This window comes from Hevea brasiliensis, chromosome 5 (genome assembly GCF_030052815.1).
Source record: "Hevea brasiliensis isolate MT/VB/25A 57/8 chromosome 5, ASM3005281v1, whole genome shotgun sequence".
Classification (NCBI taxonomy): domain Eukaryota; kingdom Viridiplantae; phylum Streptophyta; class Magnoliopsida; order Malpighiales; family Euphorbiaceae; genus Hevea; species Hevea brasiliensis.
Window position 1 is genome coordinate 100,433,070 of NC_079497.1, and position 26,558 is coordinate 100,459,627.

General features: G+C 32.9%; 1 protein-coding gene across 1 annotated transcript in view; it reads right to left on the reverse strand.

Annotated features, from left to right (window-relative positions):
- Positions 1-1,827: 1,827 nt before the first annotated feature.
- Positions 1,828-26,558, reverse strand: part of LOC110672769 (pentatricopeptide repeat-containing protein At4g19191, mitochondrial-like) — a 59,536-nt gene continuing 34,805 nt past the window's right edge. The window contains exon 8 of the mRNA XM_021835636.2: positions 1,828-4,195. Coding sequence (XP_021691328.2) covers positions 1,967-4,195 — 2,229 coding nt within the window. The 3' untranslated portion in view covers positions 1,828-1,966. The remainder of the gene's footprint in view (positions 4,196-26,558) is intronic.

The following is a 26,558-nucleotide window of genomic DNA, read 5'->3' on the forward strand; positions in this document are numbered from 1 at the left end:
GTTGCCCCAAATTTAAAAATATTAGAACTTTATGATAAATTGATACTTATAATAATGTTTTATTATCAAATTACATCATTTTATCTGATGTTATTAATTTTTATTGATATAATATTAAAATAATATTTTAATTATTTTTTATAATAAAAATAAAAAATATTTTATGTAAGAAAAAAACTTTATTCATTTAAAGCACGATAATTCAGAAAATAAAGGGATGCTGATGTAGAGTTTTGCATTAAAACTCTGATTTTTGAAATTATTATTAACAAATTTCTAAACCTACAGTTTGTACCTACAGTTTGTACCTTCACTTTTAATATCATTATTCAGTGTAACATAAATTTTCAAGTAAGTTATTGTATTAATATTACTTAGAATTTGGGTAAGATAAATAGTTCTGTTGTTAGAGCAACTAGATTAAACTGGGTTTTTGGCTAATTAGCCACCTATTCTTTCCTCTTATGAGGTAATTGATACATTTTTTTGCTTTGGACACGGCTTCCATCAGCACTGTAGAGTTTGTGGATGAAGCTACCCCCTAAACTCCTTAGCACTTCTGGACATTCTATCAGACTCTTCTTAACTAGAAACTTGACTATAAGAAAATATTAAAATTCACAAATTAAGTTTTTCAAAGAGAACATGCATATTCTTTTCATGGTATTCTGAAAGTGAAAAATCTCATATTTTGATTATTTTTGAGGGGTTTAAATAATTTACTTTAATGGTAGAAAATCTCAAAGTATTATTTTGTAACAAAATGAATTACAAATCCTGAAGTGAAAATGAGTGGAATAATATGATAATTTTTTGTAATTTTTACTTTCTGTTCCACTTCAGCATCTTTTGATGAAGTGAAGACGAAAAGTGTCATTTGCTAATAATGCGAAACCTTAAATACCACATTGTCATAATTGAATCACAAATCTTGAAATAAAAATGAGTGAAAACACATAATATTGTTTTTATAATTTCCCCTTCTTTAATATATTGTATTATATAATAATAAATTTTACATGCAAAAAATATTCTCAAGATAAGTTTAGTCAATTTTTTTATTATATTAACTTCTAAAATTTTTTTACTACAATATTAAATTAAGTTGATCAAAATAAAAAGTTTATGTAAAAGAAAAAAAATAAAATTTCCTTTAATTTTTAATAATTATATAACATTTTTCTTTTTTAAGGAATTATATAATAATTTGCTTTATAATACTAATAAGACATTTGAAATACAAAAAGTTGGTAAGTTTTAATTTAATCGTTGTGTAATATAATAAATTTCTTAATTTTTTTTATACATACAAAAATATTCTTAGAATAATTTTAGTCAATTTTTTTATTCTATTTTTTATTAAATTAAATTTAAAACCTTTTACTACAATATCAAATTAACATAATAAAAATTCATAAAAAATTAAAATGGCTTTTAATTTTTAATAATTATAGTATAATACTAATAAAACACTAATATTGCCGTATAATGGTAAAATATGCTTGAAATAGAAAAATTGTTAGGTTTTATGCCAATCATTGTGTAATACTATAAATTTCTTAATTTTATACATGCAAAAAACATTTTTAGATAAGCTTAGTCATTTTTTATTCTTATTTTTTATTATATTAAATTCTAATTTTTTTTATTACAATATCAAATTAACTTAATAAGAAAATACATAAAAATAAGAAAGAAATTAATATTGACTTTAGTTTTCCAAAAAATTTTTGATGCTGGAACCAATTTTGACTTAATTGGTATTAGAATTGCCTTTAAAAATATGAGATTCCGAGTACAAACCTGAATAATGATAAAAAAAAGAACTTTGATCTAAACTTTTATCTTTAACCAACTCTTACAGACATGCAGCTCGTAAAACAGGAGCAGAAAAATTTCATCCCTTTGGGTTACGATCAGAATTCCTTCTAAACTAATAATATCTGCAAATTGATAGCTATAACTATCAAAATTCCTGCACTTTCCTACTTAAATGCCCCAATATCTCATAAATTTCCTCATTTTGCTCATGTGATCTGTCTCCTGATACAAAACAATAACTCTTCCCCTTTTCCTCAATATAGCTCCAACCTGGTGTCTTCCTCAGCTCCTTCTCATGCATAATTTTTCTAACTTCTTCAACTACATCCCACTTTCCAACACAAGCTTGTATATTACTCAGCACTGTATGATATCCAACATTATCAGGTTCCACTTCCAAAAGCCTTTGTGCTGCAAATTCCCCAATTTTCCTGTCTCCATGAACTCTACAGGAAGCAAGAAGAGCTCCCCATATTCTACTATCGGCAACAACCACCATTCTTACAATCATAGCTAATGCCTCTTTGAGCTTTCCAGATCGACCTAAGAGGTCCACCATGCAAGTGTAATGGTCTAAATCAGGTTCAATGCCAAGTATGCATTTCATAGAAAAGAACAGATCACAGCCTTCTCTGATCAGACCGGAGTGGCCACATGCAGATAACAAGCCTAAGAAGGTCACTCTGTTCGGTATTATTCTTTCCACCATCATCTGAGAGAAAAGTTGTAGGGCTTCAATAGCCAGCCCGTGGATTCCATAACCTTCAATCATTGATGTCCATGTTACCTTATCTTTTGCGGACATTCTGTCAAAACAAACTCTTGCTAAAGAAATGCTTCCACATCTTATATACATGTTGAGGACAGAGGTTCCCAATTGTATATTTTCTTCCTCATGTGTGTAAAACAAGCTCCTGATGAGGTAGCCATGGATTTCTTTACCCAATTGTAATGCACCCAGATGACTGCATGCATCAACAAGGCTTCCTAAAATCTCAGCAGGGAGTTGAACACCTGCAGATTTCATTTGCCGGAACAAATTAATGGCATCATCAAAATATCCATTTTGAATGTACCCTGACATCATCGCATTCCAAGTAATGCTGCTTCTACAAGGGATTGATTCAAACAACTGAACTGAATTTCTCAATTTACCACACTTCGCATAAAAGTCCATGAGTGAAGCGAGCAAAATGACATCACATAACCCAGATTTTATGGAAAATGAGTGGAGCTTTTCACCTTCCACCAGATTCCCAATCTTTGCAAACCCTGATATAAGTAAAGTTAAAGTCTCCCTGCTAAGTGCTACTTCACTGTACATTTTATTACACCTCTCAGCCAGTTGTTCAACATCTCCTCTCAAAGAATAGAAGCTAATCAAAGTATTCCAAGAAATAACATCTCTCTTATCAATTTCAATGAAAAAAGTTTCGACTTCTTTGACACAACCCAATTTACTGTACATTCTCAAAATTGAATTTTGCACAGACCCATCAACTAATAGCCCATTCTTGATGATATAACAGTGAAGTTGCCTCCCCTCAATCAAAACATCAAATGCATAACACCCCTGCAACATAACAATTAAAGTCACAGAATTTGGTTCCAGTTCCAGTCTCATTTTATTGAACAATTCAAAAGCAGCAGAAACATTTCCTTCAAAAACATCCCCAGAAATCATGGATGTCCAAGAAACCAAATCCCTCTGCAGCATCTCATCAAACACTTTTCGAGCATACCAGACGCGTCCATATTTCGCATAGACCTCAATCATTGTATTACAAAAATAAAGATCGAATCCAAAACCCAATTTTATTGAAGCAGAATGAACCATTTGTCCCAACACTACCCTGCTCTTAAGAGACAAAACAGCTCTGTTTATTATAGGAAGCGTGAAAGTGTCGTGTTCAACACCCAATTCTCTCATCTTCTTATACAAGAGCAAAGCCTCATTAGAAAGGCCAAAATTAACGTGGGATTTCATTATCAAATTCCAAGTTAGAGTACTAGGCTCAAGTACGGAATTGAACACAGAAATGGCACTTTCAAGGTCATTAAAGTTCGAGTATAAAGACATGAGCTTTGAAGCAGAGAAGACAGGATCAACGAAACCAGCGGAGACTATAACAGAAGCATGGATTTGTTTGAGAGTTTTGAGATCTTTACAGGAATGCAGAAGCCAAGACGAAGAAGAAGAAGAAGAAAATAGCCGATGGGTTTCTATTTTTAGGTGATGGGGGTGAAGTAGAAGAGGAAATTCAGAGATGAGAGGAGACCAAGCGAAACGGAAAACGCCATGTAAATGAGAAGGAATAGTGGAGCTTGATAGGAAAATATCTGGGAATTGCAAAGCTTTCTGAATAATAATGGCCTAGAAAAACGATGAGACTTTTGCGGTCGTTTTAAGCCAAAATGCGAGTCTGAACAGAATTATAGAAGCCAAGAGTTTCAAAGCCGGCCTATCAATCGTCGTTGCACTGGGAGAGTTGTTAGATTTAGGCCCTTGGGACAACAGATTTGAAGCAGTGTTTTGTATTTTAATTATAATTAAAATATTATATTTATATTAATATTTAAAAATAATTAAGAGAATAATTTATAAAATATTATTCTTTAAATTTTTAAAAGTTGAGGGTACATTTTAATTAATGTCAATAAAATTATGCCATTATTTATATATTTAACGGTTAATTCAATAATTATTTTTATCAAACACTTTCATTTTAAATCACTGTATAAAAATTAATCACTAACAACTAATAAAATAGATAATGATTATTAAAATGATTAACAGCTATTAGAATAACTAATATTGTCAGATAAAGGCCTTAGAATTTATGACAAAATCTCGGAAAGTAAACTATAATTTACCTATAGATTTTTGTTAGAATTATTTTAAATTTTATTTGCACGTAAATATTTTCATAACAAGTGATATCAAATGGAAATGATATTGATGAATTCGATTGAAAGTTGAACTACTATGATATGTAAAAAGTCACACATATAATGATAATAATGTAAGTTTAAAGTGGTAAAAAGTTAAAATTAAAGTGGAGCTCTTAATACAAAATTAAAAAAATTTTGATGATGCTAGATTTCAAAGAAAAACAACAAGTTACACTCAAAATAAATTAAAAATATTAAAAAGCTGAAGATTTGAAAAGCTTAAGCATGAGCAGCGAATTTGATAAGACACTCAAGAATTTGAGATATGCATAGTTCATAGATTTTGAGGCAGGATAGTGATTTGTTAGGTTAATAACTTAAAATCCTTGTAGATTTGAAATTATTTTTTTCTGTTGAGTATAGAAATATTTCTCAATTGGATTGAATATTATTTCTTACGTAAAGAAAAACTTATTTCTAATTGAGTGGAATTATATTTAGATTAGTATTGAGCAAACTAATACTATAAGTAGAGTATTGTATAAAAGGTTATTTGGTTTTTGGCACATGCGTGGAGAAATGGCAGAGTCTAAAAAGAATAAACTTTTGTCCATTATTGAAAGGGTTGTTGTCCATGTAATGAAAATATTGTTGTCATGTATTGTAAAAGAAATACATTCATTATGTTTAAAGGAGTATGGGAGGGACAAACCAATATATTTATTATAATTAGTAATATAGTGTTTTTTTAGTGAATTGGGCTGATGGGTAGAGTGTTGCTTTGACCTTATTATTGTAATTATTATTTGATAATAGTAGAAAATAATATACTTACTATTATATTGAGAGGGTGTATTACATAAATATTATTATTATTTTATTTTCTGCTTTATTTTCTTTGTAAATTACATGCTTCCTTAATGGCAACAAGGTAGATTTGGTTACAACACAGTGGCGGAGGGAAGGAGGGGTGCAGGTGGGATACAGGCAGCCATGGCCTCCCAAACTTTATGATTTTTTTTAGTACATATATGTAATATTTAATTAAGGATGTAGATAAGAGATAGTTTTGTCCTCTTAATTATTTTCAAAATTTTTTAATAAATATATTAAAATTTAATTTTTTAATTAATTGATTTCTCAATTTTTTTTATTAGTCTCTCTATGTATTTATAAAAAAGTAAATCTTAAATATGTATAACAAAATTTATTTTTCATCAATTGCCCCTTTAAATTTTCTATTGAACCCCAATAATTTATAACTTATACATTATGATTTAAATTAAAATATTAAAATTATTTGATTGTCATTAAATAAATATAAAAATTCAATAATTATTCAAATTTTTATGTTTTCAAATTAAAATTTATTAGTAGTTTTTATTAAAAAATAAATTTAAGCTAATTTAATAATTTCCTATCATATAATCTAAAATCAGATTGGATTTTTCATTTTTTTATTATTTTTGCTCTCCCCCTCATTGTATGTGTGTGTGTGTGTGTGTGTGTGTAGGATAAATTTCAATAACTGTCCCTGAGCTTATATATTTATAACACTACAGTCCTTTAACTTTAAAAAGTAATATAAAACCTCCTAAATTTTCAAATTTTACACAGTAAAATCCCTCTGATTTTCAATTACTGATTTTTTAGTTAGAAACTGATATGAATAGATCCCGCATGGCGCTTAGTCAATATTTCTCTCTCTTCTCTTATGCAAAGTGTAAAATTATTCTCTTTATGCATCAAAAATTATTCTGTCTACAAAGAGACGAAGGATTTAATTTATACATGACTTGAGAGAGAAAAGAGAAATATTGACTAAGATCCATACTAGAGCTGTTTAGGTCAGTGTCTAACTGAAAAACTGGTAATTGGAGATTAGATGGATTTTACTGTGCAAAATTTGAAAGTTGATGGGATTTTATGTTACATTTTTAAGTTGACGGACTGTAATGTTACAACTAGATAAGTTCAGGGACAGTTGTCAAAATTTATCCATTTATCCTATATATATATATCTTCTCTCTCATTTAGCTTTCTATCATTTATTTCATTCAAATTAAAAAATTATTTTGTTTATATTTTTATAAGTAAATTAAATTAGTTGTCTGCATTTTTATGCATATTTTAAATGGATTAACTTAAATATAAATTTATTTTTAACTAATATATTTATTTAATTTTTATAAGCAATATGTTTATTTTATTTTTTTATTAATATCTAATTTTTATATCTCTTTAATTTTAATGATTATTATGTTTTTTTAATATTATACTATTATGCCATATAGTTAGTTATATGGGATTTATATTTATTTTTTGGTATAACATAAATTATACATATATGATCAATGCATTATGTTTGGGCCCCCTAAAGAAAATTTCCTAGCTCCGCCCCTATTACAACACACTATAATTCGTGACCATCTTCGTTCTCAATTGAAGTAAAGCGTGTAGACTTTTCTCTTCCTATTTATCCTAATGTCCCATTTTTTTTCATTATCTTAAACTTTGTGCAAGAGTTGTAAAAACTTTAACCCTTGTAAGTCCAAGTAGATGTTATAAGAGCTCAAACCATGCACTTGTACAAAGATTTTGAAGGAGCGGAAGTGTGAAAAACACAAGTTTATACCATTGAATTCAAAAATTTTCACCTAGGGTCACATGCATCATGCAAGATTTATTTTTATCTATTTGATTTCAATGATAAACAACATATTAAAACTCTTTTAATATGTTTTTGGACTGTATTTGTCATTTAAGATTTTAAAATTAATCAGATTAATTTTAGAACCCTAGATTAGATCAAGAACAAATACACTAACCTCTTGATGCACTGCAATGTATTTGTGCCTTTGAGATTCGTCTTCAGGACACCAGATGTTGTCTCTCTAACTTGTCCATACCAAGAACACCTATGGCAGCCCTTGAACAGCTTCTAAAGCTTTTTCTATTATTTAGAAAATCAAGTTCTGCCTTTTAAGAGATCAAAGATGTAAACAGGACACTAGAAACAATTTCTAGTATTTTTAATTCAAGAGATTGATGGCTAATCTCTTTGAATTGATAAGAGATGAAGAAGAAGAGAGGGAGAGCCTCAAGGTGGCGGCACAAATGAGAGCAGCAGCTGGTTGTATTATTTTCTTTTCATAACAACACTTAAATAGCTAGGTCAACACACTAAACCCTTGCCACATGTCACCCTTTGATTGGTTCTAGTTTTAATTGACCCAATCACATTGTGCCAAGTATCAAACCTATATTTAATCTTAATTTTAATCATCTTATATGATTAAAAGACATTTAGCAAGCTTATGTGTAATGCCATGTGTCACCATCTCATGGTGCTACATGTCACCTTGCGAAATTACCAAAATGCTTCTGTGTCTTAATTTTGAGTTCTCAACCCAAAATAATTATTTCTCTTCTTCTAATCAATTTATATCAAATATAAATTAATTAATTAATCTTTATTAATTAATTTCTCATTAATTAAATTCATATTTAAACACTTTAAATATAAATTTAACATATACTGTACATCCAATAATCTAGATTTGGTTTCAAGTCATGCTAGGGACTTTGCAATCTAATTGCAAACCAAACCTATTTAATTAATCAATTAAACTCTTTAATTAATTAATTAAATCATATTTAATTAGGTGATAACTTGTGTATGTGTGTGACTACTAGGCTCATCACTAATTGGCAATGAGACATGATATCAACTCTTAATATTATCAGAACTCTTTCTTACCATAAATGATTTCTCTAAATTATTTTATGCACCTCATAGACCATGGTTAACACCTAGCATAGCATGCCATGGCCACCCAATTAGTAATAAGGTTTACCTTAAATGAACCTATAATCATATATTACCATGCACTAGAATCTCTCTGTTACAAAATCCCAACTCAAGCTGGAGTCATGGTTTATGTCAAACTCCATTTGCTATGAATATTATGTTCTCTTTTAATTCCAGTTTTTGATTAAAAAGATTTTATCATCAGAAACTCTTTTCTGAATAAATCTATATGTCCTGGCCAGGAACTTGAAACATCAAGAATAATTAAATGAACATAGGATTTTATCTCTATTTACTTAGAGGAACAGATTCCATCTTGATCAACACCTACCTCCATATATAACTAGTAGGAGCCAACACATGCCCATATACCCATACATAGTACAAGTATGAAAGCAGTATCAAACTCAAACCACCTATATACAAGATAACTGTGCTATCTCAGGTCTAAACATTATATGCACTGATATGATTTATGACAATGCATTGACAAGAGTAAACTCCATGTGCTTGTCATAAGAGTCGCTGGTTCGGCCTACTTATCATGTATAAGTTCCTATCATGTTTGTTACAAGGCATGAGTTTCACCATTTCATCTTATTTATATCTCATATAAATAACTTGGAAACAAACATGAATACAATCTTTCTGGATAATTCATGTCCTTATTATGAAGTATCCTCGATTGTGAACCTATTTATGATACTTTATACTAGAAATACTGTCACTCATATTCTTAACAACTTAAGAATAATATTTCTAACAAAATATCAATGAACCTTTTCTATTACACATAAATATATTATGTAAATAGAAAAGTGGAAATGCCTTTTATTAATAAAAGTATGTACAAGATACATACTAAATGATATGCTTTAGGGCATACTTGTAACACTCCTCACCCGACTACAGTGTAGCCGAGCAAGGAGTGCTACAATCAGTGCCGGAGCACCCTATCTTATCTTACTTTATTCCTTTCATAGTTTTGATCTCGTTATATTTTAATATTAATTATTTTTCGACGGAGAAACCAGCGGAGTTTCCCCTATTTTATTATCGTTTGGCGTATTTCAATATTCACCTGTTTGAAATTCAACAATATTTTCAGAATAAAGTCTTATCCATGCTAATCATAATTATCTCATCAATCATTTTCATAATTTTCTCATATTTCAAATCTCATTCATACATTTCAATTTGATAATCATTTCCATGCATACTCAATTCATATGTAAACATTCTCAAATTACATAAGCAAAATTTTCAAATTTCCTTAATTTACATAATTTACAAAATAATTACAAAATTTCATAATTTACATCATAATACAATATCTAGCATTTTATACAAAATACAAAATAGGATCTATATGGGCCCTATCTACATGCATTGCTGAGGAGGTGACAACCTTGAATGCTTCAGGCACTTCTGCAGATCTGGACTCCAAAAACCTTAGTCAAAGTACCTGCGCGAGGAAACAAATCCATCGCGCTAAGCATTGCTGCTTAGTGGTGCAATAATAGAACAAGAAAATAAAATATACAAATAAGGAAAGAACGAAGCATAATTTGAATATTTAAGAATCAATTTAATTTAATACAATGTGTCTAATATTAATTATCTTTTGTTCTCATTTGTTTCGCTTTGGAAGCGTTTAATTCCGAAATTCACAGTGATAATGTACAATATACAGAATTTATAAAAATACTCAATTTATATTCATATGGAATTTAATATGTTTAATCCTAATTTAGTCTTCTTTGAAAGTGTTTATTTGCCAATATACAGTAATAATGTACAAAGAAAAATGATTTGAAAATAATAAATTTATGCTTATATTGTTATATAAGCACGTTTGCAATATTCATTTATGTTATAATTTTCTTTGCTAATCTTTTAGCATTTTCTCTATACTTGCTAGGTTGTCTCAGATTATTTCATAATAAGTAAATTTTGATATCTGTCCAGTTCATTTCGATTCTTTCTAATAAATAACTATCCTACTTTATTTTAGGTCATCTTACTCATTTATTTTATTTAATTTCTAATATTTTTAATTGCTAATATTCTTAACTTATCTCAATAAATTACACTGCCCAAGTAACCTACGACAGGCTGACTAAACTGGATAACGGGTCGTTGGCACTGGACACCGCGGTGCCTCGGGCCGTCATACCATGGGACGCAGAACGTCAACCACGTATGCAGTCAGTATGGCTAAAAAGCCATGATAACACATAATCGGGCATAAAAGCCATGAATGTTGGCATAAAGCCATGAATACGGGCATAAAGCCTTAAATACGGGCATAAAGCCTTTCGCAGTACTGCTAAAACAATACCCTATTGGCATGCCAAACTATCCAATCTGATACACATGTCTAGGCAATACAAGGGCACATAATATCATTAAATATTAATATATTGTGTTTTATGACATCATTATTTCATGATAAATTTCAATTATAATTCATACATTCATTTGATCATTTATATGATCATAATTTACATCAATTATCCTTTTATACCATTGTACTCAAAATACTTCTCCTCTCTACAATAATGAGAACTAATGTCTCATTCATACATTAATATAGTTCATTTATTCATTCATTATGTTATTCATATTGATCACAATTCTAAACAATGGTTCACATGTACCATTGTATTCAAAACATTTTCCTTTCTCATTTATACATTTAAGAATCTACTTATGTAGTCACAATTTTATATTTCAAGTTGAGATATTAATATTTTATGAATTCCATTTGTGATGGGCATATAAGCCCTAACTATCTATTCACATCAATTAGGTGACTTATTTTTCATGTTTCAAGTAATCCATGAATATTTCATAGATTTCAAATTTATGGTCTTAATTTCCTTTTAACAATTTTGACTAAGATACATAGTCCACATTTGTCATACAATTCTAAGCATTTAAGCTTAGAATTGGTTCTAGGTCTTCATCTTAGTTTGTTACTCATTTTGATTACTATTCACCTTACTAGTCAACCAAAATGTTGACTTTTTCATACTTAAGGGATATGTTAATTCTAATTACACCAAGATCCCACATTTTGAGTTTTACATTTGCTAGTATTAATTGCCAATTGCAATTTAAAGTCCCCTAGATGCATTTCTAATTTCAAATTTTGAATTTCAAGTTTTGGTGTCACTATTCACCTCATTGGTCAACAAAAATATTGACTTTTGGATAGAAAATAGGTACATTGGTTTTAAAACTCCCAATGCACCACATTTTACATTTAAAACTTGTTGGAATTGATTACCATTACCATTTCTAAGCTTAAAACAAGAGGGCAGAATTTTCAGTTTTTGAAGCCTAAATTTACTGTTCTATTAAGCACTGTTGCAGTGGGAATTTGAGGAAATGGCAGACATGAAAGTTGTTCCTTATTTTGTCTAGTTGAATTTCTTTTTTTGAATCACTCCATTTGGAGTTTTGTAGCTCCAGATATGGTCCAAAAACCACAGCTGGCCGGATTTCCATTCTGCAGAAATTACCAAATCTACAGTATCATGAACAGTGACTGTGATTGCCTTTTGGGTTAGGTTCTGGTCATAATTTGGGGTAGGTTTCTTCATGAAAGTTGTTTTTCTAGGTCTTAACTTGTTGCTGTAAAAATTTCAGGTCAATTGACCATTTCTACAGTGAGTTATGGCAGTTACTGTTCATTTGGTCATTCTGCAGAATTGGCTTGCAGGGTACCCGGATTGGGGCCAACTTTTGGTCCACTTGCTTTGGTCTTTTGGGCATGGTTTCTTCAGTAAAAATGTGCCATTATAAGTCTAGTTTCATGTCCAATTGGCCAAACACCAATTGGACCTACACAGCCAAAGTCATGGCTGTCTAAGTGAAGTGGAATCACGCTCATTCTTTCTTGTCACTAGGCAGCCTACTAACTTGGTTTGTGACGCTTTGGTTCACTTCAAATTATGATTAACTTGCCTCAAATGGTCACTAATTGACCATTAGAATGTCCATTAATCACTTCATAAGCCAAGTCCAATTCTTCACTCCCAAAACCCTAATTTCCATCTCAATTCACCCATACACCTAGTTAAACACTTTCATTCATTATATATGTGTATATACACCTTAAACATAATATCTAATTCATTCTAAGTCCATTAAAACCATCAAAAACACTCCATCATTGTTCCTTCCTTAGGGCTGCCGAAATTCATGGTGGACATACACATATATTTGGTTCATTTAATTCACAAATTTTTACCTATTTCAAGTCTCTAACATGGAAAATAAAGAGTTTAAGTTATATATGTGCACTAACCTTTAAGTGGCACTTCTTGGACTTGTGTTTTCCTTAGAATTTATTCTTCTTATGGCTGCCTAGAGTTGCCTTGTGATGTGGGGATTAGTTTTAGTGAAGATGACTTAGGGTTTTGGGGAGAGGTTTAAGAGATTTTTAAGCTTGATTTAAGGAGAAAAATGGAGGGTTATGGAGGAAAGGGAGAGAATTTCGGCTGGCTGAAGAAGAAGGATGAAAACCAGAAATTTTTTGTCCATTTTCTCTCTTTTAATTGTTTTAAAAAGGTTTGTTAAATGGTGATTGGTGGGAGGTTTTAAATGACATCATTATGATGTCATAATTAGGCATTTTCTTCCATTTTCTTTTCTTCTTTTCTCTACTCATTTCCAATTTAATTTTTAGTAATGTTTATTCACATTTTATGTCATAATAATTATTTACTCAACTGGACAAGTCGGCTAAAAATCGTCTCTGAAGGCGAAATGACCAAAATGCCCTCCGTTTGGCTTAACGGGTCAAAATTGTCTGTACCGATTGAAAAATTTTTCTAAATATTTTCTTGGCATTCTAATGCCATAGGAATCTCAATGACCCTTCTCTGGAGTCCCAATAATTATTTTATGAATTTTTCCCCGGGTCTAAGGCTCCTCGTTGCGAGAACCGCAACTTCCCTCTGGTTACCCATCGCTTGGGCACCGGCTCGTTTAACTTGGTTGATTTTATTTCTAAAATTTTTCTAAAATTTTTCTTATTAATATTTGAGTTATTTATGACTCCTCACTCTAGTCTAATTATTTTTCCAGACGTTCTAACTGTCCGGACCGACACCGGTCACCGGAACAGTAGAATGTACGGAATTGCTACAGTGAGGGTGTTACAATACTACTAACAATCTCCCACTAGCACTAGAGCCATTCGTTGCAATATCTTAGACCTATCTTCTCAAGATGTCGGTCTAGTTGAATCTGTGACATAGGCTTAGTGAATGGATCAACTGGATTTTCAGCTGATGCTATTTTCTGCATGGCTACATCGCCTCGCCCAATTATTTCTCTGATAATGTGGTAGCGCCTTTCTATGTGTTTAGATTTTTGGTGAGACCTTGGTTCCTTAGCCTGTATGACTGCTCCATTGTTGTCACAGTGTAGTGGAACTGCTGACTCAATGGAAGGAACTACTGCAAGTTCTATCACGAACTTCTTTATCCAAAGCGACTTCCTTTGCGGCATCGATGCGAGAATATACTCAGCCTCTGTAGTGGAATCTGCAGTCGTGCTCTGTTTGGAACTCTTCCAACTGATTGCACCTCCATTACAAATGAACACATATCCAGAGGTAGACTTTTTATCATCGATATCTGATTGGAAATCAGAATCAGTATAACCATCCAATTGCAAGTCTCCACCTCCATATATCAAGAATAAATCCTTAGTTCTTTTCAAGTACTTAAGGATATTCTTGACAACTATCCAATGTTCCAAACCTGGATTGGATTGATACCTGCTAGTCAAACTAACAGCTTATGCAATATCCGGCTTAGTACACAATATTGCATACATTAAACTTCCAATAGCCGAAGCATATGGAATCCTGGCCATTTTATCTCTTTCTTCAGGTGTCTTTGGAGACATCTCTTTAGAAAAATGGATACCATGTCTCACTGGTAACAATCCTCTCTTGGAATCAAGCATGTTAAACCTCTTTAACACCTTTTCCAAGTATAGACTTTGGGATAAACCAATTATTCTTTTCGCTCTATCTCTATAGATGCGAATCCCAAGAATATAGGTTGCCTCCCCTAAGTCTTTCATGGAGAATGTATTTGACAACCATACCTTTACAATTGTCAACATACCTATGTCATTACCCATCAACAGTATATCATCCACATATAAGACAAGGAAAGTGATAGCACTATCACTAACCTTCTTATATACACATGGCTCATCCTCATTTTTGATAAAACCAAATGATTTAATGGCTTCATCAAAATGGATGTTCTAACTCCTCGAAGCTTGCTTCAACCCATAAATGGATCGCTTTAGTTTGCATACCTTGGAACCATCTTGGGATTCAAAACCCTTAGGTTGTTCCATGAAAATGTTTTCATCAATGTATCCATTGAGAAAAGCTGTTTTGACATCCATCTGCCAAATCTCATAATCATAATATGTAGCTATTGCTAATAGAATCCTAATTGATTTAAGTATGGCAACAGGCGAGAAAGTCTCCTCATAGTCGATTCCTTGCCTTTGGCTAAACCCTTTCGCTACTAGCCTTACCTTATAGGTCTCTACCTTTCCATCAAAACCAATTTTCTTCTTGAAAACCCATTTGTTCCCTATAGGTAAAATACCTTCAGGTGGGTCAACAAGATCCCAAACTTGATTCTTATACAAGGAATCAATTTCGAATTTCATAGCATCAATCCATTTTGAAGAGTCTATATCTGATATAGCTTCTTCATAGGTAAGTGGATCATCTCCATGATCTACTTCTTCATGAGTAGACAACTCTTGTTCTTCTTCATGAAGGAAACCATATCTCACTGGTGGGTGAGATACCTTGGTTGTTTTACGAGGAACAGCTGTAGATGTTTCTGTAACACCCTCCCGGTAGCGATTCCGTACATTCCTCTTATTCGGTGACGGTGTCGATCGACGGGACTAGAACGTTCGGAAAAATATTTAAACTTAAGTGAGGAACCATAATTAACTCAAATATTAATAAGAAAAATTTAGTAAAAATTTTAGAAATAAAATACAACCAAGTTAAACGAGCCGGTGCCCAAGCGATGGGTAACCAGAGGGAAGTTGCGGTTCTCGCAACGAGGAGCCCTAGACCCGGGGAAAAATTCATAAAATAATTATTGGGACTCCAGAGAAGGGTCATTGAGGTTCCTATGGCATTAGAATGCCAAGAAAATATTTAGAAAAATTTTTCAATTGGTATAGACAATTTTGACCCGTTAAGCCAAACGGAGGGCATTTTGGTCATTTCGCCTTCAGAGGTGATTTTTGGCTGACTTGTCCAGTGGAGTAAATAATTATTATGACATAAAATATGAAGAAACATTACCAAAAATTAAAGTGAAAATGAGTAGAGAAGAGAAGAAAAAAAAATGGAAGAAAATACCAATTATGACATCATATGATGTCATAAAACACTTACCCACCAATCACATTTAGTCAACACTTAAATTAACTAATAAAATATGTATAAGAATACAACAACAGCTCCTAAAATTCCAGCAGCCCTCACCTTCACAAAGCTCACCCGTAGCTCTCAAATTCCATAGCCAAACCTCCATTGATTTTCAACCAAAGCTTCATTTCTCTCCTCTTTTCACCATAATTCCTCCTACCCCTTTCACTAAAATTTATTCTTACACCTTGCATAACCTTTTGGCAGCCTAGAAAGTGAAGGAAAGTGAAGTTTTAGCTTGGGAAAAATCTGCCACTTAAAGGTTAGTGCATATATACACCTAAAGCTCTTTATTTCTATGTTAGGGACTTGAAATAAGTAAGGAATTATAACTAAAATGAATAAAAATTATGTGTATGAATGCCATGAATTTTGGAAGCCCTATTGAAGGAATAGAAATGAGTGTTTTGTTGGACTTAGAGTGGATTAGAAATGATGTTTAAGGTCCATATACACAAGTATAATGAATTGGTATGCTAACTAAGGTAATTGGTGTAACCCTTGAATTTGAGCTAGGGTTTTAAGAGTGAAAATTTGACTTGGCTTACGAAATTGTTAGAGAACATTTTAAGGGTCAATTAGTGACCATTTTAGGTAAGTTGACCACAATTTGGACTGAAATATAGCATGGCCAAGTGAATGTGTAGGCTGCCTAAGGATAGCAGCAGAGTGACTGAAATTTCAGTCCACTTACACAGCCATAACTTTGGCTGTGTAGGTCCAATTGGTGTTTGGCCAATTGGACATGAAACTAGGCTTATAATGGCACATTTTTGCTGCAGAAACCATGCCCAAAAGACCAAAGCAAGAGGACCAAAAGTTGGCCCCAATGCGGATACCCTGCAACAGCACCTGCAGAAATGACCAAATGAGCGATGAATCGCTCATTTGGCCATAACTCACTGTAGATATGGTCAATTGACCTGAAATTTTTACAGCAACAAGTTAAGACATAAAAAAACAACTTTTTTGAAGAAACTTACCCCAAATTATGACCAGAACCTAACCCAAATGGCAGTGGCATTCACTGTTCATGTTACTGTAGATATGGTCAATTCTGCAGTTTGGCAATCCGGCCAGCTGTGGTTTTTGGACCATATCTGGAGCTACAAAACTCCAAATGGAGTGATTCAAAAAAGGAAATTCAACTAGACAAAATAAGGAACAACTTTCATGCTTTCCATTTCCTCAAATTCCCACTGCAACAGGGCTTAATGGAACAGTAAAGTTGGGTCACAAAAACTGAAAATTCTGCCCTCTTGATTTTAAGTTTGGAAATGGTATTTGTGACTTATTCCAACAAGTTTAAAATGCAAAATGTGGTATCTTTGAGAACTTATGTTCAATAAATTTATTGTGTATGAAAAAGTCAACATTTTGGTTGACTAGTAAAGTGAATAGTAAACAAAATGACACATATTACATAAGTAATACAACTTGAAATATAAATTGTAATTAACACAAATGGATTGTTTAGAGTATAAATGAGATAAAGTTATCATTAGGATTTACGTCTTTGTTTCAAATAGGATTATAATACCTTGTACAAAAATTGGTACATGAGAGGTAATAATGTGAATACTAATTCATATAAATATTGTAACGATTAGATGAATCACATGGATGTGTAAATGGGTTAATTGCTCTCATCATGAGAGAAATGGAAATATTTCGATGTACAAATGGTACATGAAAATCGATTGATGTAAATTGCAATTAACGTGAATGGTATGATGAATGCATAAATTATATAAAAATGAGATTTGAAGATTTATGCTTCTACTATAAATAAAATTAAAATACTATGAACGATAATTGGAGCATAAAATGAAATAATAAAACTTATGAACATTTAATGATATTATGTGCCCTTATATTGCCTAGACATGTGTGTCGAATTGGATAGTTTGGCATGCCAATAGGGTATTGTTTTAGCAGTACTGCGAAAGGCTTTATGCCTGTATTCATGGCTTTATGCCCGTATTCATAGCTTTTATGCCCGTCTTCATGGCTTTTATGCCCGATTATGTGATATCATGGCTTTTAGCCATCGCATTTACGTGGTTGGCGTTCTGCGTCCCATGGTATGACGCCCGAGACATCGGTGTCGGTGCCAACGACCCGTTATCGATCCGATCGTTGAAGATAGGTTACTTGGGCATGGAAAAGTATAACTGTAATTGAACTGATTGTTAAAGAAAATACGAAAATTAAATATCAGGAATGATTATGATAGAATACAAAGAAACTCAAGATCATGAAGAAAATAATTAACAAAATGCATGAAGAAGTTAATATCATAAAACGTAATTAGCCCTCGACTAAACATTAAGTTGGTAATTATTCAGTTCTTATGAACACAATGGCTAAGAAATTATGATTTTTATTTGCATATTATATTTTCTTGTATTATTGGCACCACTAAGCTTTATGCTTAGCGCGTCGCTTTTGCAACGCGTAGGTACTGAAGATTTGGACAGAGGGCCCAGTAGACCCGCAGTTGGTAAGGCCGTTCACGATTCGCATAGTGTGCATGTCACCTCACCGTCTGATGCATTGGTAGGACACTAGGTGTCATTTTGGTATTTTGTAATTGATTTTATTTTCTCATGTGTAAATGAACTTATGAAATGTAATTTGATGTTCATGTAAATAATGAGAATTGTGTTTATAAATGGAAAAGTGAATGTTTATCTGTAATTTATATATGATTATCACATGTGATGAATGATTGAGAAATGAATGGTTGAAAAATGTTGAGATTTTGATAAATGGAATTGAGATGATTGAATATGAATATAGGAAGTGTTTTTCACGAGTTCCAAGAAACGATTTTCTCCATTTTTAGCCTGTATTCTGTCGGATTTTATTTAAAATTTTCGAAACCTCAAATAAATAATAATTTTGATAAATGGCTTAAAATGAATTATATTTCACAAGTTATATTCAAAATTATGATAAAAATTAATTAAGATAAAATAGAGTGCTCAGACTGCTGGTGGCATTGCTTGCTCGGCTCTGCTGTAGTCGGGTAAGGGTGTCACGATTTCATCAACAGTGTATATTACTATAATACAGTGCAATTCTAAACAATGGTTCACATGTACCATTGTATTCAAAACATTTTCCTTTCTCATTTATACATTTAAGAATCTACTTATGTAGTCACAATTTTATATTTCAAGTTGAGATATTAATATTTTATGAATTCCATTTGTGATGGGCATATAAGCCCTAACTATCTATTCACATCAATTAGGTGACTTATTTTTCATGTTTCAAGTAATCCATGAATATTTCATAGATTTCAAATTTATGGTCTTAATTTCCTTTTAACAATTTTGACTAAGATACATAGTCCACATTTGTCATACAATTCTAAGCATTTAAGCTTAGAATTGGTTCTAAGTCTTCATCTTAGTTTGTTACTCATTTTGATTACTATTCACCTTACTAGTCAACCAAAATGTTGACTTTTTCATACTTAAGGGATATGTTAATTCTAATTACACCAAGATCCCACATTTTGAGTTTTACATTTGCTAGTATTAATTGCCAATTGCAATTTAAAGTCCCCTAGATGCATTTCTAATTTCAAATTTTGAATTTCAAGTTTTGGTGTCACTATTCACCTCATTGGTCAACAAAAATATTGACTTTTGGATAGAAAATAGGTACATTGGTTTTAAAACTCCCAATGCACCACATTTTACATTTAAAACTTGTTGGAATTGATTACCATTACCATTTCTAAGCTTAAAACAAGAGGGCAGAATTTTCAGTTTTGAAGCCTAAATTTACTGTTCTATTAAGCACTGTTGCAGTGGGAATTTGAGAAATGGCAGACATGAAAGTTGTTCCTTATTTTGTCTAGTTGAATTTCTTTTTGAATCACTCCATTTGGAGTTTGTAGCTCAGATATGGTCCAAAACCACAGCTGGCCGGATTTCCATTCTGCAGAAATTACCAAATCTGATATCATGAGCAGTGGCGTGATTGCCTTTTTGGGTTAGGTTCTGGTCATAATTTGGGGTAGGTTTCTTCATGAAAGTTGTTTTTCTAGGTCTTAACTTGTTGCTGTAAAAATTTCAGGTCAATTGACCATTTCTACAGTGAGTTATGGCAGTTACTGTTCATTTGGTCATTCTGCAGAATTGGCTTGCAGGGTACCCGGATTGGGGCCAACTTTTGGTCCACTTGCTTTGGTCTTTTGGGCATGGTTTCTTCAGTAAAAATGTGCCATTATAAGTCTAGTTTCATGTCCAATTGGCCAAACACCAATTGGACCTACACAACAAAGTCATGGCTGTCTAAGTGAAAGTGGAATCAGATCTCATTCTTTCTTTGTCACTAAATGACCTACTAACTTGGTTTGTGTCGATTTGGTTAAATTCAAATTATGATTAACTTGCCTCAAATGGTCACTAATTGACCATTAGAATGTCCATTAATCACTTCATAAGCCAAGTCCAATTCTTCACTCCCAAAACCCTAATTTCCATCTCAATTCACCCATACACCTAGTTAAACACTTTCATTCATTATATATGTGTATATACACCTTAAACATAATATCTAATTCATTCTAAGTCCATTAAAACCATCAAAAACACTCCATCATTGTTCCTTCCTTAGGGCTGCCGAAATTCATGGTGGACATACACATATATTTGGTTCATTTAATTCACAAATTTTTACCTATTTCAAGTCTCTAACATGGAAAATAAAGAGTTTAAGTTATATATGTGCACTAACCTTTAAGTGGCACTTCTTGGACTTGTGTTTTCCTTAGAATTTATTCTTCTTATGGCTGCCTAGAGTTGCCTTGTGATGTGGGGATTAGTTTTAGTGAAGATGACTTAGGGTTTTGGGGAGAGGTTTAAGAGATTTTTAAGCTTGATTTAAGGAGAAAAATGGAGGGTTATGGAGGAAGGAGAGAATTTCGGCTGGCTGAAGAAGGATGAAAACCAGAAATTTTTGTCCATTTTCTCTCTTTTAATGTTTTAAAAAGGTTTGTTAAATGGTGATTGGTGGGAGGTTTTAAATGACATCATTATGATGTCATAATTAGGCATTTTCTTCCATTTTCTTTTCTTCTTTTCTCTACTCATTTCCAATTTAATTTTTAGTAATGTTTATTCACATTTTATGTCATAATAATTATTTACTCAACTGGACAAGTCGGCTAAAAATCGTCTCTGAAGGCGAAATGACCAAAATGCCCTCCGTTTGGCTTAACGGGTCAAAATTGTCTGTACCGATTGAAAAATTTTTCTAAATATTTTCTTGGCATTCTAATGCCATAGGAATCTCAATGACCCTTCTCTGGAGTCCCAATAATTATTTTATGAATTTTTCCCCGGGTCTAAGGCTCCTCGTTGAGAGAACCGCAACTTCCCTCTGGTTACCCATCGGCAGGCAGCTCGTTTAACTTGGTTGATTTTATTTCTAAAATTTTTCTAAAATTTTCTTATTAATATTTGAGTTATTTATGACTCCTCACTCTAGTCTAATTATTTTTCAGACGTTCTAATCGTGGGACCGACAGGTCAGGAACGATGGGAATGTCTGAATTGCTACAGTGAGGGTGTTACAATACTACTAACAATCTCCCACTAGCACTAGAGCCATTCGTTGCAATATCTTAGACCTATCTTCTCAAGATGTCGGTCTAGTTGAATCTGTGACATAGGCTTAGTGAATGGATCAACTGGATTTTCAGCTGATGCTATTTTCTGCATGGCTACATCGCCTCGCCCAATTATTTCTCTGATAATGTGGTAGCGCCTTTCTATGTGTTTAGATTTTTGGTGAGACCTTGGTTCCTTAGCACGTATGTTGCTCCATTGTTGTCACGGTTGTAGTGGAGCTGACTCAATGGAAGGAACTCTTGCAAGTTCTATCACGAACTTCTTTATCCAAGCGACTTCCCTTTGCGACATCGATGCGAGAATATACTCGACCTCTGTAGTGGAATCTGCGATGTGCTCTGTTTGGAACTCTTCCAACCGATTGCACCTCCATTACAAATGAACACATATCCGGTAGACTTTCTATCATCGATATCTGATTGGAAATCAGAATCAGTATAACCATCCAATTGCAAGTCTCCACCTCCATATATCAAGAATAAATCCTTAGTTCTTTTCAAGTACTTAAGGATATTCTTGACAACTATCCAATGTTCCAAACCTGGATTGGATTGATACCTGCTAGTCAAACTAACAGCTTATGCAATATCCGGCTTAGTACACAATATTGCATACATTAAACTTCCAATAGCCGAAGCATATGGAATCCTGGCCATTTTATCTCTTTCTTCAGGTGTCTTTGGAGACATCTCTTTAGAAAAATGGATACCATGTCTCACTGGTAACAATCCTCTCTTGGAATCAAGCATGTTAAACCTCTTTAACACCTTTTCCAAGTATAGACTTTGGGATAAACCAATTATTCTTTTCGCTCTATCTCTATAGATGCGAATCCCAAGAATATAGGTTGCCTCCCCTAAGTCTTTCATGGAGAATGTATTTGACAACCATACCTTTACAATTGTCAACATACCTATGTCATTACCCATCAACAGTATATCATCCACATATAAGACAAGGAAAGTGATAGCACTATCACTAACCTTCTTATATACACATGGCTCATCCTCATTTTTGATAAAACCAAATGATTTAATGGCTTCATCAAAATGGATGTTCCAACTCCTCGAAGCTTGCTTCAACCCATAAATGGATCGCTTTAGTTTGCATACCTTTGAACCATCTTGGGATTCAAAACCCCTAGGTTGTTCCATGAAAATGTTTTCATCAATGTATCCATTGAGAAAAACTGTTTTGACATCCATCTGCCAAATCTCATAATCATAATATGTAGCTATTGCTAATAGAATCCTAATTGATTTAAGTATGGCAACAGGCGAGAAAGTCTCCTCATAGTCGATTCCTTGCCTTTGGCTAAACCCTTTCGCTACTAGCCTTACCTTATAGGTCTCTACCTTTCCATCAGAACCAATTTTCTTCTTGAAAACCCATTTGTTCCCTATAGGTAAAATACCTTCAGGTGGGTCAACAAGATCCCAAACTTGATTCTTATACATGGAATCAATTTCGAATTTCATAGCATCAATCCATTTTGAAGAGTCTATATCTGATATAGCTTCTTCATAGGTAAGTGGATCATCTCCATGATCTACTTCTTCATGAGTAGACAACTCTTGTTCTTCTTCATGAAGGAAACCATATCTCACTGGTGGGTGAGATACCTTGGTTGTTTTACGAGGAACAGCTGTAGATGTTTCTGTAACACCCTCCCGGTAGCGATTCCGTACATTCTACTGTTCCGGTGACCGGTGTCAGTCTGGACAGCTAGAACGTTCGGAAAAATATTTAAACTTAAGTGAGGAACCATAATTAACTCAAATATTAATAAGAAAAATTTAGTAAAAATTTTAGAAATAAAATACAACCAAGTTAAGCGGCGGTGCCCAGCGATGGGTAACCGAGGAGGAAGTTGCGGTTCATAACGAGGAGCCCTAGACAGGAAAAATTCATAAAATAATTATTGGGACTCCAGAGAAGGGTCATTGAGGTTCCTATGGCATTAGAATGCCAAGAAAATATTTAGAAAAATTTTTCAATTGGTATAGACAATTTTGACCCGTTAAGCCAAACGGAGGGCATTTTGGTCATTTCGCCTTCAGAGGTGATTTTTGGCTGACTTGTCCAGTGGAGTAAATAATTATTATGACATAAAATATGAAGAAACATTACCAAAAATTAAAGTGAAAATGAGTAGAGAAGAGAAGAAAAAAAAATGGAAGAAAATACCAATTATGACATCATATGATGTCATAAAACACTTACCCACCAATCACATTTAGTCAACACTTAAATTAACTAATAAAATATGTATAAGAATACAACAACAGCTCCTAAAATTCCAGCAGCCCTCACCTTCACAAAGCTCACCCGTAGCTCTCAAATTCCATAGCCAAACCTCCATTGATTTTCAACCAAAGCTTCATTTCTCTCCTCTTTTCACCATAATTCCTCCTACCCCTTTCACTAAAATTTATTCTTACACCTTGCATAACCTTTTGGCAGCCTAGAAAGTGAAGGAAAGTGAAGTTTTAGCTTGGGAAAAATCTGCCACTTAAAGGTTAGTGCATATATACACCTAAAGCTCTTTATTTCTATGTTAGGGACTTGAAATAAGTAAGGAATTATAACTAAAATGAATAAAAATTATGTGTATGAATGCCATGAATTTTGGAAGCCCTATTGAAGGAATAGAAATGAGTGTTTTGTTGGACTTAGAGTGGATTAGAAATGATGTTTAAGGTCCATATACACAAGTATAATGAATTGGTATGCTAACTAAGGTAATTGGTGTAACCCTTGAATTTGAGCTAGGGTTTTAAGAGTGAAAATTTGACTTGGCTTACGAAATTGTTAGAGAACATTTTAAGGGTCAATTAGTGACCATTTTAGGTAAGTTGACCACAATTTGGACTGAAATATAGCATGGCCAAGTGAATGTGTAGGCTGCCTAAGGATAGCAGTGAGTGGTAAATTTCAGTCCACTTACACAGCCATAACTTTGGCTGTGTAGGTCAAATTGGTGTTTGGCCAATTGGACATGAAACTAGGCTTATAATGGCACCTTTTTGCTGCAGAAACCATGCCCAAATGACCAAAGCAAGAGGACCAAAACTAGGCCCCAATGCGGATACCCTGCAGCGACACTGCGAAATGACCAAATGAACGAATCGTTCATTTGGCCATAACTCACTGTAGATATGGTCAATTGACCTGAAATTTTTACAGCTTACAGTTAAGACATATAAAAACAACATTTTTGAAGAAACTTACCTCAAATTATGACCAGAACCTAACCCAAATGGCAGTGGCAGTCACTGTTCATGTTACTGTAGATATGGTCAATTCTGCAGTTTGGCAATCCGGCCAGCTGTGGTTTTTGGACCATATCTGGAGCTACAAAACTCCAAATGGAGTGATTCAAAAGGAAATTCAACTAGACAAAATAAGGAACAACTTTCATGCTTTCCATTTCCTCAAATTCCCACTGCAACAGGGCTTAATGGAACAGTAAAGTTGGGTCACAAAAACTGAAAATTCTGCCCTCTTGATTTTAAGTTTGGAAATGGTATTTGTGACTTATTCCAACAAGTTTAAAATGCAAAATGTGGTATCTTTGAGAACTTATGTTCAATAAATTTATTGTGTATGAAAAAGTCAACATTTTGGTTGACTAGTAAAGTGAATAGTAAACAAAATGACACATATTACATAAGTAATACAACTTGAAATATAAATTGTAATTAACACAAATGGATTGTTTAGAGTATAAATGAGATAAAGTTATCATTAGGATTTACGTCTTTGTTTCAAATAGGATTATAATACCTTGTACAAAAATTGGTACATGAGAGGTAATAATGTGAATACTAATTCATATAAATATTGTAACGATTAGATGAATCACATGGATGTGTAAATGGGTTAATTGCTCTCATCATGAGAGAAATGGAAATATTTCGATGTACAAATGGTACATGAAAATCGATTGATGTAAATTGCAATTAACGTGAATGGTATGATGAATGCATAAATTATATAAAAATGAGATTTGAAGATTTATGCTTCTACTATAAATAAAATTAAAATACTATGTTCGATAATTGGAGCATAAAATGATATAATAAAACTTATGAACATTTAATGATATTATGTGCCCTTATATTGCCTAGACAGGTGTGTCGAATTGGATAGTTTGGCATGCCAAGAGGGTATGGTTTTAGCGATCGCGAAAGGCTTTATGCCTGTATTCATGGCTTTATGCCCGTATTCAAAGCTTTTATGCCCGTCATAATGTCTTTAATGCCCGATTATGTGATATCATGGCTTTTAGCCATACCCGATTTTACGTGGTTGGCGTTCTGCGTCCCATGGTATGACGACGAGACACGCGGTGTCGGTGCCAACGACCGTTATCCATCCGATCGTTCAAGATAGGTTACTTGGGCATGGAAAAGTAATCGTAATTGAACCGATTGTTAAAGAAAATACGAAAATTAAATATCGTGAATGATTATGATAGAATACAATGAAACTCAAGATCATGAAGAAAATAATTAACAAAATGCATGAAGAAGTTAATATCATAAAACGTAATTAGCCCTCGACTAAACATTAAGTTGGTAATTATTCAGTTCTTATGAACACAATGGCTAAGAAATTATGATTTTTATTTGCATATTATATTTTCTTGTATTATTGGCACCACTAAGCTTTATGCTTAGCGCGTCGCTTTTGCAACGCGTAGGTACTGAAGATTTGGACAGAGGGCCCAGTAGACCACAGATTGGGTAAGGCCGTTCACAGTTCTGCATAGTGTCTGTGTCACCTCACCGTCTGCAGTGCATTGGTAGGACACTAGGTGTCATTTTGGTATTTTGTAATTGATTTTATTTTCTCATGTGTAAATGAACTTATGAAATGTAAT